The 19,285-nt window shown below is 36.3% G+C and overlaps 1 protein-coding gene across 6 annotated transcripts in view; it reads left to right on the forward strand.

Moving 5' to 3' along the window:
* Positions 1–19,285, forward strand: part of BIRC6 (baculoviral IAP repeat containing 6) — a 173,148-nt gene that overhangs the window by 29,632 nt on the left and 124,231 nt on the right. For all 6 annotated transcript variants that reach the window (XM_039569826.1, XM_039569831.1, XM_039569828.1 and 3 more), the window contains exons 11-17: positions 5,492–5,641; positions 8,932–9,157; positions 13,477–13,637; positions 16,460–16,591; positions 17,802–17,933; positions 18,186–18,364; positions 18,943–19,073. In XM_039569826.1, the coding sequence (XP_039425760.1) occupies positions 5,492–5,641; positions 8,932–9,157; positions 13,477–13,637; positions 16,460–16,591; positions 17,802–17,933; positions 18,186–18,364; positions 18,943–19,073 (1,111 nt within the window). The remainder of the gene's footprint in view (positions 1–5,491; positions 5,642–8,931; positions 9,158–13,476; positions 13,638–16,459; positions 16,592–17,801; positions 17,934–18,185; positions 18,365–18,942; positions 19,074–19,285) is intronic.

Below are 19,285 nucleotides of genomic sequence, written 5' to 3' on the forward strand. Positions count from 1 at the left end.
GAATCATAATCATCCTTTAAACTTTTGCTTTAAATGGGTAGAATTTCTTTATTGGCGAGGTGGCTGAAGATGAGGGTTTTTGCTGTTATTATTTTTTCTTAAGTGCAGCTTTCTTAGGCTTCTTCACAAATCACTTTGAGGTCTTTGCTCCTCTAGGTTTACTGCCACATGTGGGATGGTGCCTGCAGTCTGACAGCATTAGAAAGATATGCTGAAAGTAGAATAACTGTATTCACTGGTATGTTCAACATTATTCCATCTAGAAGGGAGCTTGTAGTTCAAAGACATAAATGAAAATGTTATGTGAAAGTTTTGGAACATACATGCATTGGAAATGCTTGGATGATGTTGGAAAATATTCAGGCATGAGCAGTGTATTCTTTCCTGTTTACTTGTTTGGGACGTCAGAGCAGGCAAAGAGGTATTTTAATGTCTGGAAGTTCTGAATGCAGAATAGCCTTTTCTTCTGTTTCTCCTGCTTGTTGAAGTATTATTTTCATTGGCAGAACATAAAAAGTTTTTCCATAGCTGCCTCTAAGGTATAACTGAAAAAGAAACCTCTGTGTGAATGGGTGCTTCAGATCTGGAGTGGTTTTCTGGAAAGATGTTTTAGGACCTGCGTTTGACGTCATCCATCTTTGTGTGTCACACTTGAGAATGTTACCTCTTGGTGTCAGCTTCAGGTACTTACCTGTTTCTGCAAGGATTACCTGAGCTTGACCTCTGGGGAAAAGTGTGCAAGTATATTCTTGGTTCCAGTTCCATTAGGCAAACATAGGGAACTTCAATGTCTTTGTATTTTGCTTTCTTCTCTTCCCCTTGGCCAAGGTAGACTATATGTAATATCCCTCTTAGCAGTGCTTTGGCTGCTCTCTCATATGGGGGTTCAGGTGTTTTCTCTTGTGTCATTAATATGACAGCCTAAACTCTGCTTTTGTAATATTCTAAATAATAAGTGAGAAAATAAAATTCTTTATTCTAGGCAGCAGGTACTGGTTTTGAATAGGTGTATAGCTGTAGGGTGTTCTTTTGATATTCAAAGTCTATTATCTTTTGTTTAAGAGGGTCAGATATAGTTTCTTATTGCTGGATTGTGCTCACCTGAAATTTTGAGTGTGTTACATTATAACATTTTACAGGTTCTACATTATAACAAGAGTTTTTTAGTCCCTCCCTTTTGTTGGAAAAGGATTTTTTTTACAGCTGGATATTGGTGTGTCCACAGTGAGTTACCTATGCTGCTATTTCTTACCTGCAAGCCTGGCAGAACTGGATGGCACTTGGATACATTTAAGAATTGACTCCCCCAAATCTCGTACCTTTAATTTATAGCAATTTTCTTGCTCTTAAGTTCTAAATACTGTACTAATCACACGCTGTAGCTTTTTTCTAATTTAGTTTAGATACCTTATTTGCTTCTTCCTTGTCATTAGGCTTTGTCTGCCCTGTGTACTGTGTATTTGAAATTCAGGAATCAATTTAGTATTTTCAATTTTCTACCTTTTTCAGCAATGGAGTCTAATAGGATTGGAGAGAGGTCAAGTTTTTTCCACATCAGAATTAGTGTTGGAAGTGATGCAAAGAGCTCATCTTCAAGTCAGGGTCAGTTACACTTACCCACTCAGAAACAGAGTACTGTACACCATTTTCAAACACCTTCAACGTGGAGATTTAACAGTCTACTTATGAAATTTCTCTTGCTGCATGCTGTCTTTGATGATGATTTTTTTCGCTAGTGTTTAGCCTGTATCATCTTTGTCACTGGGGTGGTATCTGTTGTACTATTCATTATGAATATGGCAAAGAGATTTCTTAAAAAAAGTAGGGAAAGACAGTGTTTATTTAGGTGCTGTCCTTCTCCAACCATTTATTTTCTCAAGCTGAATATCTCAAATCCTTTTAAATTTTATAAAAGTAAAAAAAACCAAAGCAACCTTTACTTTCCCCTCCCAAACGATCTATCAAGTCAGTCGCAGGTTTCTTGATGAGATATGCAAAACCAGGTCCAGTAATCCTACAGATGAATTCCTTAAGCAGCTCTGGAGTCTGTACATACCATGTGTGTATATATAGTGGAATGTTTGCACTTTTGAGCAGGAGATTGAATGAGGTTCCTCATCTGACTCACAAGAGCCTCTCCTACAAAACTGCTGTCTAGCTGATTTTGTTCCATCCTGTAATAGGGCTTTTAATTATTTCTTTCTAGGCATAGTAACTTTAATTTGTCTCTATTCAATTGCATTCTATTGTTTCAAAGTTGAGGCAAAATTTTATAACTAAAATCTCCAAGAGTAGTGTAAATGGGAGTGTCTCCAAGAGTAGTGTGTTAGTGAGGTTTTGGGATAGCTTTCTTGACATTTTTCAAGTGTTCTGAACTTGCACGTTTAGAGCTAACCAGTGACAAGAGAAGGAGAAGACTATGAATTGGTTAATGCATCGTTCCCTGTGGTATGGCTTTGTTTTCTAATTCTTCTTAACTAATTGGATATTTTCAACTATGTCACTGTATTGTGATTTGCTAATGACAATGGTGTCACTCTTTCCAAACTCCTTCTATAGTGCAGAAACATCTCACCAGATTGGCTTTGACTGCAGTGACCTTAGTCTCTGGCATGCTGTGTAGCTTTTTCCAGTACTGCTTTCCTGGAACCAGGAACTGTTTTGCCAGAAGGAAGGCTGTGATTTATTTGAATGAATTTATTATTCTTATGTTGTGTTTGTATTGCCCACCAGGTTCTTGAATCCATGCAAATTGCAGGTTTTAAATTAACAATGTTTTGATTGTGTTACCTGTTTTTTGAGGGAAGTATAATGATGCTAGTTTCCAATTTGTCTCTTTTGTGATAACTGAGTAAGTCAGTGTCAGCTTTCATATCTTCTTGGTAGTGCAACAGAAGCATTTATTGCTTCTGTCAAAGTGATGCAAGCGCAGAAACCTTTGGATAAACTGCTACTTGAGATGTTTGCTCCCTGGCTAGAATTAGAAAGCACTGGACGAGTCACTCTTTGAGCCTGGTGCTGCAAACAATAGTAGTAACACCAAAAAGAAATGAAGCATTGACTTTTGCGCAGATTTTTTTCACTTGCACTTGACTATTGGAACTACGGTATCATTGAAAAAAATAATGAAGCATGCATCCTGAGAAAGTCATCTTTGGATGTTCTGTGAGAGGAAATGCCTCCTTTGTGATACAGAGGCAGAACCATCTACAGCGTTTTGGAAAAGTGCATACGGAGAGGCTAATACTGTACAAGTGAAGTTCATGGTAAACTTCTTTACAGAACCTTTATAAAAATGAGGAAGTGAGATCTCAAGTTTAGCACAGACTTTTTCTTGGAAAAGTGCTGGAATCTTTCAGGGATTCAGGGATTATGACTCTTCTCTTGTATGGAAAAATTGGTAAGGATCTTTTTGCTCCTGAGCAGTAAACAAAGTGACAAACAAAGTGAGGTTTGACTTACTACCGAATGAAGCTGTCAAGGTCTGTGTTTTCTAATGTGTCTCTAATTCTCTTTGAAGTCTGAGGAAAATTGCTTATTTATGAGCTGTTTAATTTCAAGGAAACTCATAAGTGTTATTTGCTAGAACTATTTTTTCCCGCCTCCACTTCTGAGGTCTCCTTGGGACGTACTGTTCTACACCAAGGGTGTGTGGGTTGAGGCTGAGAGAGGGGTGGTACAGGCTTCTCAGTGGATCTCAATTAGAAAAGACCCACCAAGAAATGGCTTAGTAAAATAGCTGTTTTACAAAGATAGAATAAAAAGATAAATACAGATAATGAGAAAATCTCCCATCCCTTCAGATCCTGGGAATGCTACTTTTGTACAACATTACCCTGACCTGGGGTGGATTTTCCCACAGCACAATGCATTGATCCTGTCCACAGAGTTGTTCTGACTGTTTTGTTCATTTAAGCTATTATATTCCTCTTGTTACTCTGTCTTCATTAAAGAGTGAGTTTTTAAGCCATTTGTTGTCAGGCCTTTCTTAGTGAAATATCAAAAAAAACCCAAACTGTACGAGTTCTCTCTGTTCCTCAGATCTTTTCTCTGTGCCTCACACACTCTGCCTCCCCGTGCCTCTCTATCACTCTCTGTTTCACTCTCTTCACCCCTCACAGTGCCGGACATATATGTTTTATCTTGGAGTTTTATTACATTTTTATTCTCAAGTTTGTTTGTTTTGAATTACCTGGATATTTTGCATAACAGGGTTTGTCATCATGTTAGTCAGATGCTGAAGGTCAGTCTAATAATGTTTCAGAAAAATCACATAAGGCCTATGCTTGGATTTGCCTCTGGATTTGAATCCTACTGATTTGACTTTTTGTAACTTCTGAAACTGGTAACAGCTCTTCTCATCCCACACCCCCCCCCCCCCCCAACCTTATGTAAAGTTAAACATTCCTTCTCGTTGACTTAGAGCCCAAGTCGAAGGAGGAGCGGCTGAGAGAGCTGGGGTTAATTAGTCTGGAGAAAAGGAGGCTCAGGGATGCCCTTATCCTTCTGGACAACCACCTGAGAGAAGAAGATTGTAGTGAGGTGTGGGTTGGCCTCTTCTCTGAAATAACAAGTGGCAGGATGAGGGGAAATGGCCTCAAGTTGCTCCAGGGGAGATTTGATCTTAGGAGAAATGTTTTCACAGAAAGGGTTGCCAAACACTGGAACAGGCTGCTCAGGGCAGTAGTGGAGTCACTATATCTGGAGGTATTTAAAAGATGTGCAGATGTGTCGTTCAGAGACCTGGTTTAGTGGTGGACTTGGCAGTGCTGGGTTAATGGCTGGACTTGATGATCTTAGCAGTCTTTGGTTCTATGACGTCTCTGTAAATGATACTGATCTATGAGTTGATCTGTGCAGATCTGTAGTGGTGAATAATGGGCAACCTCCTTGAACGATTTTAAGCTTCCATCAATACATTGTGTCCACTGAAAATTTTGGACTTTGCTCTTTTGTCTGTTTACCTGATCAGTGTTTTAATTCTAAGTTTGATGAAATAATGCGGAGAGCTCCTTAGTTAGGAGAATTCAGAGAAATTAGTTTAATTTTCAATTTTGAGATACTGAATTTTAAAAGGGAATTTATGCACTCTGTACAGATGAGGTCGTGTAGGCCTTCACTTGACATGATGGAATATTTTCTGTTATAAGCATAATTTGGATTATTGGAAGTGTCATAATGATTATGATTTTTAGTTTCTATTGAGATTTCTTTTGTTAATTGCCTTTTAAAACCCATCCCCCCAAATATTTTTTACCTTTGATACCATTCGCAACTGCAGTATTTTTGTAGTTCTGTTTTGCATTTGCCCTGAAAAAAAAATAGTAGTAGTAAAGCAAAATAAGTATTCCTGTACAATTTTACTGGTTTCAGGTCCTGCATAAATACTGTCATAATTGCATAGCAGTTCAAGTGCAAGCCTGTCTTGTGAGTTGAATTTAGCTGTATGCCCATCTAAACTTTCTTCTTTTGTTGTCTCTGATGATTTTAGGTGGAGAACTTCATTTCCTTCAGATTGGAGGGACCTGCGATGACATAGATGAAGCTGATATACTTGTAGATGGATCCCTTTCCAAAAGTGTAGAACAGTCATCAGAAGGCACCAAGCCCTTATCTAACCCTTCTAGTCCAGGCATTACAGGTAAATTGCACACATGTACATGTATCCTGAGTAAAAATACTTTGGTCATTTTTGAAAGTTGCATATGAACATGATTTTCAGTTATTTAATAGCCTGCTGCTTTATAATTTTTTTGCTGCCCAAAGTTAGAGTTCTGTAATTGCTATGTATCTGTCACTGGGTGTGTACAAGCATAACAGTTCCTGATTTAAAAAAACCCCAAACAAACCACTTTGACTTTCTTCAGTCTCTACGTGTGATTTTAAGTGTGGCAGACTGTATTTGTCTGACCCCGATTTTATTCCACAGGAGTCAGTCAAAAGAAGGAAAAAATGTTTTTTATCATAAGTTTATTTGTAAGCAGCATTACAGCGGTTGCTTTGAGGACTGAATTTCTCCTGCTCCTCCTCTTTTTCACCAAAGAAGCCATTGTTGAAGTTTGAAAATCACGAGAAAATAAACTGGTTTACATATGTGAGGGGAAGAAAGTCTATGGCTTTCTTCACCTTTCTTTTGCTAAATAAAGCAAAAAAGAATATAGATGTCAAGGACATAGATGTGTTTCAATGGATGCATTCCCTGTATAGTAGGTTATCAGCAAATTTAAGTGACTTCCAAGCAAATGGTAACTCTGACAGTCCTGATGAGTCAAGTAGATGGTAATTACTGTTTAAATTCTGCCAGTACTATAAAGGGGAATTATTTTCCTTTTTTCATCTCATTCCCATCCAGCCTTCAGTATAGGCTTGAATATGACTTACTGGAATAAGAAATTGATTTATTTATGTATAGACTTCAAAGTAGCTGTATCTTCAGATTGTCCACAAGCTGCAGGTCCTCCTTTAAGTAGTCATATAATTCAGACGTTGTGGTATTACTTGATGTTGTTCTGTAGCAGTTTCCAGAGAGTTGTTAGATACAAAGTAATGATCAGATAAACTGAATACTGTTTTTCTGTGGCATCAAGCTGAGCCACTAAAAGCTCTGAGAGAAGCTAGTGGTCGTAAGGAACCAGTGCTGAAATGAGGGGTCTGAGTGGGAATTGTTGAAACTAAATGGTGGTTAAAGAACTCTTCATCTGAACTATCCAGGTTAAGGATAGTAAAGTCAGTAATACGGGACTCTTAGCATATATGAGAATGATTGTTAGGACTGTGCAAACATCTTCAGTAATGGGTCGTGATCAGCCTTTGCCCTCAGCATTTATAATATCAGTGTTGCTTCTCTTTTGGTCTTATGTATTAAACAACAGAAAAAACCATTTTCTTCCACTTCTGTCTTAGCATGTTTTTTAGACAGAGACACAGCTCAAGAGAAAGGTTTCTGTTTGGGGAAATGAACTCCTACAACAAGCAGAACCTTTTGCTCATATATATTATTACTTTGTATTGTAGGCTTTACGTGTTTATTTTTCTGCACTGTTTGCATTCTAGAATGCATTTCTTGAATGTAATTTTCTAGCCTCAGTTTGTGACTTGGATGCATTTTAAATTTTATGGCTTTAACAGAAAATAAGTTAATCTTACAGCAATCTTAGATTACTGTTTCCTTTTAAGGAGCAGAGGGTTTTTTGTGGTGAAGTAATCTAAAATAATGCTTCTTTTCAAAGTGAATTAAAAAAGAATATTAGTCTTCCTGACTGGTTTAAAACCTGTTTTCAAGTTTGCTGTTAGAACTTCGTCTTGTTATAACACTCTGTTAGAATAAATTTAAAGTCTTGTAATTTTTAAAAGAAGCCAAGTATACCTGACAGCAGTGGAAAGTTAAATCCTTCATTTTTCAGTTTTAGGCGTTGATTACATGTATGTGGTTGCTCTGAATACTTTGAATTTGGCTTTGTTTCCGTTGGAGGAGGAAGGAGAATGAAGCAGAAAAATCCAGTCTGATCAAAGATAGGCTTGTTGTTCAGTTTGAGCAATGATCTCACTTCTCATTGCAGTGTCATCCAGCTAATGAGGTTCACATTTGGCAGTTAAAAAAGTGGAGGTCTTTGCTGTATTATTGAAATTCAATTTCTAAAGCATTTCTAATTTCTTTGGCATTTTCCTGCCTCCTAGACTGAAAAGTAGAAATTATTACCATTTCAGTGAGAGTGAATTTATTACCTGTCCAAGTATCTCACCTCAAGCTCGACCTGGATTGCTTTCAAGATGCTCTCTAGGTTCAGGCTTCACAGGGAGGGTGGTATTTGTGTTTGTGTATTATAATCTCCCCACCCTGGGTGGTGACAGTAGTAGTCACGTAACAAACTTTCTCCTTTTAAAAACCATGATTTCTTTACAAGTAAAGGCTTTTCCTTCAAAATGCATTTTTAAGAGAAAATGCTCAAAATACTAGAAAATATACATTGTACATATCTTATTTTCCCTCAAGTTTGGTTGGTTGGGGTTTTTTGTTTGGATGGTTGGGTTTTGTTTGGGGTTTTTTGTTTTGGTTTAGGTTTTTTTATTTGGTTGGTTTTGGTTTGGTTTGGGTTTTTTTGATTGGTTTGGGGTTTTGTATGTCTAAGGAAATCTGATTATTTTTGGTTTCTTTGTGGTTCCTTTAGGTATTTGGCTTCCTGGGATATTTTAGTTTTCAATACTTCAATTAATATCCTTGTTTCCTTGGTACAAGGCCTAAATATAAAGACAAGAAGACAAAATAATTGTCTCGGCTCAGTGTCTTTTAAGAGCTTTACATAAAGCATGTTTGTTTTTCACTTACCCCTCTTTTAAACTGAATTGGGAACCTTCCACAGCATTGTAGTAATCCATCCTAAAACACATCTCTATTGATAATCAGGGGCCAAAGTAATGTTTTAAGCAGTGATAAAAATGCATAGTAATTCTGTATGTCTGTTTTTGTGACATATAAAACTTTTTTTTATCTGAGTCAATAGGGATATTAAAAAAATGTTTAATCAGCTTTGCATCTTCAAAGTATAATTACTAATTAATATAATTACTAATTACTGGCTAATTACTTATTCCTGATGCCTCTGTTGAATACCAGACAGTATGCTCAGACATCTCAGTACTTAGAAAATTTATTCCAAGTGAACTGCCTTCAAAGGATACTGTCTTCAAGGCTGGGATGTTTGGTTGCTTGTGTTTGGGGTTTTTTGTGGTTGGTTTTTGTTGTTGTTTGTTTAGGGTGCTGCTTTTTTGGGGGGAGAGAGTTTTTTATTATTCTTTTCTTAACTAAAAAACCTCCATATGACTTACAGTTCATTTTGCTTATAGCAGTTCTGATATATTTCAAACTTTTTAAAAGGATGTTGTAGAAAAAATACCTATGTAGTGATGAATGCATGTGCTGTAATTACTCAGGAGTTGATCTTTTGGTGGACCAGCCGTTCTCCCTTGAAACACTGACGTCCCTGGTGGAACTGACCCGTTTTGAAACCTTGACACCACGGTTTTCAGCCACTGTCCCTCCCTGTTGGGTGGAAGTCCAGCAGGAGCAGCAGCAAAGGCGGCACCCTCAGCATCTGCACCAGCAGCACCACGGGGATGCAGCTCAGCACACTCGGACTTGGAAGCTGCAGACAGACAGGTACGTAGGGCAGCAGCGCACAAGGAATCGTGTGCATTGCTTAACTAGTTTGTGTAGCTGTACAACCACAGATCTCATGCAATTTAATTGTTTTCAACTAGTGTGCAAGTTTAAGAGCATGTGTTTTCAAAGATGATAATCCTCATTTGGTAGTTTGCATTATAGGTGTTTGTGAGATTGCCGGAGGCATTTTAGTGGACCTTGAAACAAATTGAAAAGTCAGGTTTTGAATTTTATTTGCCAAATGTGGTTATTACATTACATAATTAGACAAGCACATTTTCCAGAATTAGAGATATTCTTGATAGTTTCTATAAAAGTCTGATTCACCTTTCTTAGGTATACACACATTTTGAGCACATTATTTAATCCGAAAATGCAAACTGTGGGTGCCAGTGTGACTAATTAATTGTCTTAAATGAAATGGTATTGTAATTTACTTCAAAATATGAAGGTAGAATCTGGATTTATGTCTATTCAAGTTAAATCTTTATATAGGAGATATTTAAGCCACTCCAGAGCCCTAATAGTACTAAAGTTTAGGCAGTATTTTCATTGAAATGAAGTTCACCAACATGCTGTGTGTAGCAATACTTAGTTTTTTACACATGACATGAGAACTTGGAATTCCTCTGGGCTCCTAAATACAAGTACAGCAGTGTTGCAGTCTCCTTGAAGAATTGCTTAAAACCTACATGAAGTAGCTTTGTGCAGCTTTTTGTGAAAAATGCTTGGAGAAACAAAATGTAAATAGAAGTTTCTTTGGTTTATTAAGGGATGTGAATAAAGACACTACAGGATCTTTTGGGTCAGACTGCTACACATCTGTTCCACTGATGTGTAACATTTGGATTGTCATGTAGACTCAGAATAGCCATAGACTGAAAACAAGGAAATGGCCAGAGGGTCCTAGGGGAGCTAGAGGTCATGTGTGGGGCAAAAAAAGCATGTCCTATAAACAACTGAAAGATAGCAAGTGATAATGAAGCATTCCAGGTGGGAAAACACATAATAGATGAAGGCATCTCCTGGGCTGACACATAACAGGAGCTGAACTAAATAAATGTTCATAAGCTATGGTTAAAAACTTGCAATATATTATAGGCTTTAAAACCTTTATTTATCTTGTGGTTTTGCTTTGTGTAAGTCAAATATTCTGTATGTAGCAAGGGGAAGGGAGGTGGTTCCTTGCAAAATAACTTCCAGTTGATTATCCAGGTGTGTTCAGCAACAGTTGAAAAGTAACGAGCTATCAATATGAAGTTATAAGGAAGCAAGCAGTGAAGGTAATAGCAGTTAATTGTAAGGGGATAAGTGGAAAATTAGCTTATGAATATAGTTTCATTAGAGGAAAAGAAGTATGCCTGCTGCTAAGTAAAACACGGTTGTAAAGGGGAAAAGTTAAAAGTTTTGGTTTAGTACTGGAAATCTTTGACAGCTGCTATGTGACTCATGATGAAAATTATTAAATTACAGTCCCTTTGTTCTTAGGGTAGAATCTTAAGATTGAAAGCCATGTTAGCTCTTAATTAAAAGTTATCTGGGAAGAAACTTTTTGATTTCTGGATTATTTTTTGGTTGTTACTATGAGGTTCCTTTTATCTTCTTTTTGCGTGCCTCATACTGATACCTATCACCATGTGGGATTACAGTGTTAGATGGATGAGTAATGCAATTTGATATGGTAATTCTTTTGTTTCTCAAATAGAAAGAGATAATCCTGTAACTGTATTTTAGAAAATGGCATTATATTGCAATCCTAGTTTGTTATTTTAAAAAGACTGTTCAACAAAGAAAACAGAAAAGCAGAGTCTGGTTTACCTTGTGAATTATCTAAATATCAGTATTGTACCCTCAGCAGTAATTTAACTGAAATGTTAAATGAGGTTAATTCTTTTAAAAGAGAGATACATGAATTCCTAATATGCATGGATAAAGCAGTGACATCTGAGTTTCCTGGCTTTTTCTCAAATTTATGTAGCATGTATTCATCTTATGGAGACATATTTTAAAATATATGAAAGAAGGAAGAGCTAGATACTAATGTTCTTTCCAGTGTTTAACCTCTGGAAATGTCTTTGCAGTTCAAAGTTCAGTTGCATTGGAAGATCAGATGGTGAGATGTTCTAGAGAAGGAATGAATAAGTGTGTTGAAAAATATCTTGTGGTTGAGAATGACGCTATATTGGCGTTTGGAACACAGTATGGATTGTATGTTCTTCTTTAGAGAGATGCTATAGATTTAGGTGGGTTTCAAAGGTAGAAGAGTTCCTAAAAGACTTTGCATTAGATTATCAGAGAAAAGTGATATTTAGGATAGATATGCTGAGATACTGAGAAAATAATAAGGAAGTAATTTGTTTGCTACTTTGGAACTTTACACATGAATAAAGGATGTACTTAAGCAAACCTATGAGATACTAAAAAAAAAAAAATCTTGAAAGGGAAGTCTTAACTAATCAGAGAACTAGATTGTGAAGTTTATTGTCAGAGGTATAAGAAAATCTCTTTACTGCTGGGTTAATATGAAACCTTAATGGAGATTGTTTATTCCATCCATACCTATTGAGCATCTGCTGCTCAATTCTGTCAAAAATTGATTTCTGGGGTAGACAAGTAACAGTTGTAATTCGCTATGGCTGTGTGCATTGTGTGCAACACACAGACTATAAAAGACTGCTGCAGACAAAGTGGTTTATTATTCATTTCTGGGTTTGTACCAGATCTTTAACTAAAACTGGATGAGCAGGATATTACTTTGTCTTTCAGAAGTCTGGCTCCTTTGAGTGTCTTATTTAGTCCATGCTTTGCATGACATGAAATACCACCCCCAAACTTTTCTCTGTTTGGCACTGGATTATGTGTACTCCAAGCTAGAGGAAAGGCATGAGTGATTCTAAGTATTTAGTATTACAGTTGCTAACAGAAGTTTAGGGGTTTTTTTTCCCCAGAGCAATGGGATACATTTTCATTATATTTTATTTGTTTGTGTTCCTTGTACAGTTAGCTGAAAATTCTTCACTGTTACTTCTTGAATCATAACCACAAATTCTCTTCTGTCCATCTTTCACTTCTGTCCATCGTTCCTCCCAAAATCTCTGCTTTTCTGTGTTGCTTGCTCTGGAAAGCTGGCATGCCATTTCATTACTTGTACCTGAAATCTCTTTTAAGTCTATTACATGTGCCTGAAGGAGATCTGGCCTTCAGGGATATTACTGTAAAGAAATAAATACATTTGCACCATTCCTTAATCTATTTTAAAATGGTTTTCTGCACAATACTCAGTGTGTAGCATGCTATTGGAGTTAAAATATTTATTTGTGAATTAGGTGTTAGAAAGACGTTTCAAAAATATTTATAGCAGCATACTCAGTTTCTTAGTGTTCTCAGTTATACAACTAAATAAGTATATCAAAGTAACATTTAAAAAAAATATTTACTGCCAAATGAAGGAGATCAAGAAGTTCAATTATTTAAAAAAATGTGTACAAGCAGAACAGTTGACACATTATTAGTTTTATTTTCATTGCTCTTTGAAGAATTTTTTGCAAACCCTAGTGTGTGTATCAAACTATGGAATGGATCATTGAGGGGTACTTGTCTCAAGTTTACACTTTCAGTGTAAAACCAAACTTGTCTTCAAAACTAAAATGTGACTTACTAAAAGGAAGCTGCACCCTTTCGCCCAGCACAGGCTTCTGAATGTGCATCTGGTAAGAAGCATGTTTCATCCTGTATGAATTATCAAACGTGCTTTAAAAGTAATTTCAAAATAGTGTTTTGAGTCTCCTGTATGTTGATTTTGTACCACTTTCTCAAACACCTACGCAACGCATTGGTAAGTGTTAAACAATGGATGAGGGCAACTTAAGGGAGATTACAAGGTAGGTACTTCCAATCATGCTTTTGTACACTTCACTAATCGATCCTCTTTTAGTGTTGTGTTTGCTTTTTTATTCTCATACCTTTTTTTCATGGAAACAAGTAGCTGGTATTTATAGTAATAAGAAAACCATACTGTGATGAAGGTAATAGGGAATCTTTCCACTGCTGCTTTTATCTGAACACTGTTTCACCCTGCCATATCAATTGGCTTTTTAACATCTTCACAAAATTAATATGGTTAGCTTGAAAGCTTGAAAGCTTTAAAGTTTGAAAGACTTCTACTTCAGAAATCCATGCAGATGTCAAGTAAGACAAAATAAGTTTTTCTTGTTAAAGACAGTGTGCATAGATGCAGAATGGACTGTGTGATGCTGCCTGCATGATCTGAATTTTCTCCTGACACTGGGTCATTGTCTTATTTTATTTCCTGACAGCAACAGCTGGGATGAGCATGTCTTTGAACTGGTTTTACCAAAAGCTTGTATGGTTGGACATGTGGACTTCAAATTTGTTTTGAATTCAAACATCACAAACATCCCTCAGATTCAAGTGACTTTACTGAAAAATAAAGCTCCAGGCTTAGGAAAAGTCAATGGTAAGAAAAAAACTTAAGATATCTTTCAGAACATTATTTCTTTTCTCAAACTCATTATTCTCTGTGATGTATATCGGAAAAATTGCTTGTAATTGTGTAAGAATTTCACTTTTACTGCTTTATTCTGTTTCTTAGTATCATGGGCTCTTTTCTCTTATGCTTGAATGTAAATTGTGGAGGCAAACTGGGTAAACAGTTCCAAAATCTTGACATTTACACAAGTGAAAGTACATAGCTCAGAAAGACTGAACTCAATTATAATTCTGTACTGCATGAATCCTACAGTCATTAAAAATAAGTTGTCAATTGTAAATCATCCTAGAGATTGATTAAACAAATGGTGCTCTTTTAGTTCTTGACATAGTAAAAAAAAAATTATAATAAATTATTCTAAGTCACAGAAGGAAATTATTTGCCAGTGAGAAAATAGCAAAGCTTTTCTTGATGGCAGTAAGAAAATCCCTGGCTTCCTTGGGAATTCTCTCATCATTTGGCTCATTAACTAAACTATGTGAAAGCTGCAGTATAATTTCACCTTTTGTTCCTTGCCGCTTTGACTGAGTAGACCAAAGTTAGGAATGCTCTTGCCTTGCAAGACTCCTAACTGGACTCTGCATCTTACTAGCTCTCAGGGAACCTGTGAGGGGGTAGCATAAATTGAAAAGTCATTTCTTTGATGTGGAAGTGCCTCTATTGGGATTTTCCTGTGGTGAGAGTGTTCGTTTCATATCCTGCTGCCTTGTCTGCTGGGAATGGAAGGTATTACATGCAGCACCTCCTTTTATTGAGGCATTAATTGGTTATCTTTAACTGGCCACCTCTGTTTCAAAAGCTTCTGGGAATTGACTATTTCAGAGAAATCTTGCTGTCAGATATTAAATTGGTTGCTGGATATAAAATGTGTTGAGGAGAACAGCAAGCATGATCATAAAAGCCCTTTTCCCTCCTGCTTTTCCTATTTTTTCTTAATTGCAAAGTAAGACCATCCCACTTACACAGGAGTAACAGCTGTAAATTTCAAAAAGGAATATAGGCATTTTAAACATCATTGACATGCTTTCATAAAACTTCACTCTGTAGCATCCCCCAGTGTTTAACAGCAAAAGTCGTGTGCTGGAGATGCTCCTTTAAATAATGTAAACTGGTTGTTACCCAAGAACAAAATATGCTAGCATATTAATATTCTTTGAGGAAAGCCTGTTCTTTTAGGAATCAAGATGGTTTAGATTTAACAGAAGTGCTAGCTGTGACTGCAGGACAGCAGTCAACAGGTGTTCTTTCAGTTTCTTCATTTTTTTTAATACTTGATGTAAAACCTTAATTTTAACATGTAGGAGAAATATGTTCTATCAAAAAAAACCCCAAAAAACACCGGAACGGATTGTCCATGTTTCTCTCCTGAATGGAACCTGCTTTGTTTTCAGCATGATTTCAGTCCATTTGCAGGTCTGGATGTCAGAATTAATCAGAAAATCTTCACCTATGGAACAAAACAATAGAAGAAAAGTTAAACTCTTTTCCTTAATGCTTCAATTTCAAACACTTCTGAGCAAACAGTTCCATGAGTTGGTAATTCCTTGGAGACATTTGATTTAGGTGTGAACTAAATTGCCGGAGCTCTCTGTGAATGCTTTTCAGCACAGCATACTGAGCAGAAGACATGACAGAGCTCTTCCTGAAAATGACATTTCACTTCCTTACATGCAATATACTGGAATTTGCTTTTTTCTGTTACAGACAGGGTAGAGTAAGCATTGAATAGGGGATCAGGCAGTATGGAAGGACTGGGGAATGTGAGAGCACCTGCAAGGCAGCCTCGACAAAGTTTTTTCTTTTTTACTCAGTAGGATTGGAGATCCACAACTAACCAACATCTTCTCCAAGTGTAGCTGCATTGCAGTTATTTCCTTCTCTTTTTCAATTTCTTGAGTTTTGGAAAAGGACTTTAGTGACATTTGCCTTTTCTCTATGCACTATTGAATAAAATAAGAGGACACTAATGATTTCATTATAAGGGAAGACAAAGCTAGATAATTTATATCTGTGATAGATCTTAACCAAAATGTCCCAATCCTAGGGAGATGTAATATTCAAGATAGTTTGATGGCTCTTGGAAATGTATAAAAACCTCAGACTGGAATTCAGTTAACTTCCCTCCCTCCTTTCTCTCCTTCCATGGGGTGAGAAAGGAACTGAAATTTTAAGATAATGAGATGTAGGGAAGATGTGTAGGGCAGAGTTTATTCAGTCATTATTTTGTATGACAGGAGCCCTGGAAACAGTTAAATATGTAGTGTGTAGTAATGGGAAGGCCAGAGGCATAATTCTTCCGGTTGGGAACTAATGGTTTTTTGGTCTGGCAGTTAATTCACTGTATATGCTTCTTGTTAATTTGCTGGCATGTCCTCTTCATCTATAATTCATGTGATCCGTTTAATTGGAAAAAGAACTGTATTTAAGTATTACCAAAATAATGTTTGATGTTCAGCAGGAGCAATCCAGTTATTTTAACTTTAAATTATCAAACTTTAAGTACTGGAATTTAATTGCTTAGGAGTAATCTGTAGTTGATTATTAGGGGAAAAGAATTTGGGCAGTGTTAAAGCAAAACAGGCTCATTACAGGTCATGCGGAAATACTATTTTTTAACTATTTGCTGCAGCTTCAATCCATATGAAAAATATGTCTTTGTGTATTTGTGGGTTTATATTAGAAATATTGCTGTGGGCAGAAAGCTGATAATTTTGCTATGCAAACTACCACTTTTGTTTTTCCTGAGCCTTGAACAGTGTTTGAAATCATGCTAATATTTTTATTTCCAGAAGCAGCAGTAGATAGACAGATCACATTTCCTTTATCTCCAGCTCATAACATTGAAGTGGAGAGAAATGGAAAACCAGGACTGGTAGAATTCAATGAGGAAATGCAGTATATGGATGTAGAGGAACCACAATGTAAGTTTTATTGATCTTGTTATACTTCAATTAAAATAGGAGCTTGCTTTTTTCTTCTTTTAATGATAAATTTGAATTCCCCTGCAAAAATTTCTCAGACATTAAGATAGACTGATTTTTCAGCTGTATTCAAAGTTATTTCTCTCACTGCACTGTTTGCTGTATGAGTTGAAAGTTCAACAGAAACACAACAAAAATGTGCAAAACTACTAGAGAAGTTTGGTGCTTACAAGCAGATGAATATTTATTTGAATTTAGAAATCAAGTAGATTGATAGGACACCTTTCTAAGTGAAGTTGCTAGCCTGTTTCAGCAGTATTTTACTTTGTTTCTTTGACTAGTTTTAATATAATTTTTCTTTGCATGCCTGGGTTTTGTAGAGATTGCTGCAGTTAACCAAGAAAGCAAGGAGCAGAACATAAAGAAATCATAACTAGGCCACATCACATGGACTGTGCCTGTCTTTATAACTTCTCTTGTTAACTAGCGCTCTTCCACAAAATGTCTTAGACTGTGAAAGGCAGTGAGTGGGTCTGGGTGAGGAGAGCTGCAGACTAAAATTTGACAGTTGGAGTGATTCAGTTCTAGAGCTATGGTTCTTTTGCTTGGTTCTTTCAACAGTCTTACTTCACAGCTTATCTAGAGCATGACTGTAAAGGTCCTTTCCAACCCAAACCATTCTATGATTCTATGACTCCAAGACAGGAGGGGTTACAAAGGATCAGGGAAAGGATCAAATGGGTGATAAAGGAGGTGTTTCATGCTGAGAAAGGAGCAGCAGATGAGTGAACGATAATTTCAGTAATTTGTATATCCCATAGAAGAAACAAAACTGTCTTTGTTTTAAATTTATTTTTAATTTTGTTCTGTTTTAAACAGTATTATCCTGCTTCAGTAACGACCCAGTAAGGGTGTGACTCATATATATTGGTTCTTTATTTAATCAGTTGTGTATTTTGTGGCTTTTGTAAGCCAGTCAACATATATGTTATCCGTATAATGCAACTGAAAATGGTTTTAAAAATGCTGTTTACCTTAATTGATTTCACTGGAAAATATCTAAAAGTGAACTTCAAGCCATTTTTTATGTTGAGTTACATGTATTTAGTGGTCAGAGTTTGACATAGTGTATTTTTAATCCATGCAAATGATCAGATTTTGTGACTTACTTACGGCTAATTGAGATCCATATTGCTCATGTTTTTGTAAGGTCTTAGATTGTGTCCATTTCTGGAGGAACACAAAGAAGATATACTTTGTGGTCCAGTATGGCTGGCTACTGGACTTGATCTATCAGGACATGCTGGAATGTTGACACTAACAAGTCCAAAGCTTGTTAAAGGTAAACCCGTTTATTATGCTATTCGCATGAAGTGTGTGTGACTGAAGTGCATCTCATACTTCTGTAGTCAGCCATAGGTTTGTTATTTATTTTTACATTGACAAATTTTGCTGTGTAACACCATAGTGAGTTGCTCTTTCAAACTGATGATCAAGTACTGTAATTTATGTGGTTGTTCTGTTCTGTTTACAACTTGCAATCTGTTTAAACTGTGCAAATTCTTCCCCCTCCCTTGTTGTTCTCCACTTTTAGGCATGGCTGGTGGCAAGTATCGTTCATTTTTAATTCATGTTAAAGCAGTGAATGACAGAGGAACAGAAGAAATCTGCAATGGTGGCATTAGACCAGTGGTTAGAATACCTCCTCTAAAACCTCAAACGAACAAGGGCCATTCTCTTGCTTCATTGTTGGCAAAAGTTGCAGCAGGCAAGGTAATAAATAGCCAAGGAAGATTCATGTTTTAGTTGTAGACTTGGTATGATTCCTGTCGTCTGAAAACGAAACAGCTGTTACCAGAATTAAGATCCATTAAAAGACTACCCTCTAAAGAGGTGACACTGTGTTGACACCTTCAAGAATTAGAGTTCAACATTTCTAAATTGTTTCTTTTGTGCAAATTTAAAGGAAAAAGTCTGTTCTGCCACTTTCACATTCTGAACACTTGTTTTTGAAACTTTTGTTTCCTTGAGTATTTTCAGTAGTTGATAGGCCTTATCCTTCTATGAAGATGTGTGTGTGTGTATTTTACTCTTGATCATTGTAGTTGTAAGATGGGATGATATGATGTACATCTTGTGGACATTATTAGAATAGTTAGAGCATAATAGATTACAGAACATGAATAATTTATTGTTCTATATTATAGAATTTAGTGAATAAAAATAGTTAATTTTAGTACAATGCTCAAACTGAGAGATTTTAGTGAACTGCTTGCATTTCACTGAACAATGTATAAGAATAAATCAGAACCAATGTGATTTATGAATGTTATTTTTTCTGAAAATATAAGGAAAAGCCGTCTAGCAAAATTGAAGCCACTACTACTTCAAGAAAATCAGATAATCTGCGAGGCTGCGACTTACTTCAAGAAGTCTCTGTAACAATTCGAAGATTTAAAAAAACTTCAATTTCAAAGGAAAGGTTAGTAGTTGTTTTTTAAATCTGAAGGAATATTAGCTTTAGTTACACTTCTTATAAAAAGCTTAGTTCTCAAAATAGCTCAGGTCAAGATACTGTTTCAAGTTGTCATTTCGTAAGCTTATTTTATATGGAAAATCATGTAAATTGCAAGTTAGAGGGCACTATGCTGTGAAAGTTGTGGTAGAATAACACCATGCATGAAATTATGTGTC

The sequence above is a fragment of the Corvus cornix genome, chromosome 3 (assembly GCF_000738735.6).
Source record: "Corvus cornix cornix isolate S_Up_H32 chromosome 3, ASM73873v5, whole genome shotgun sequence".
NCBI lineage: Eukaryota > Metazoa > Chordata > Aves > Passeriformes > Corvidae > Corvus > Corvus cornix.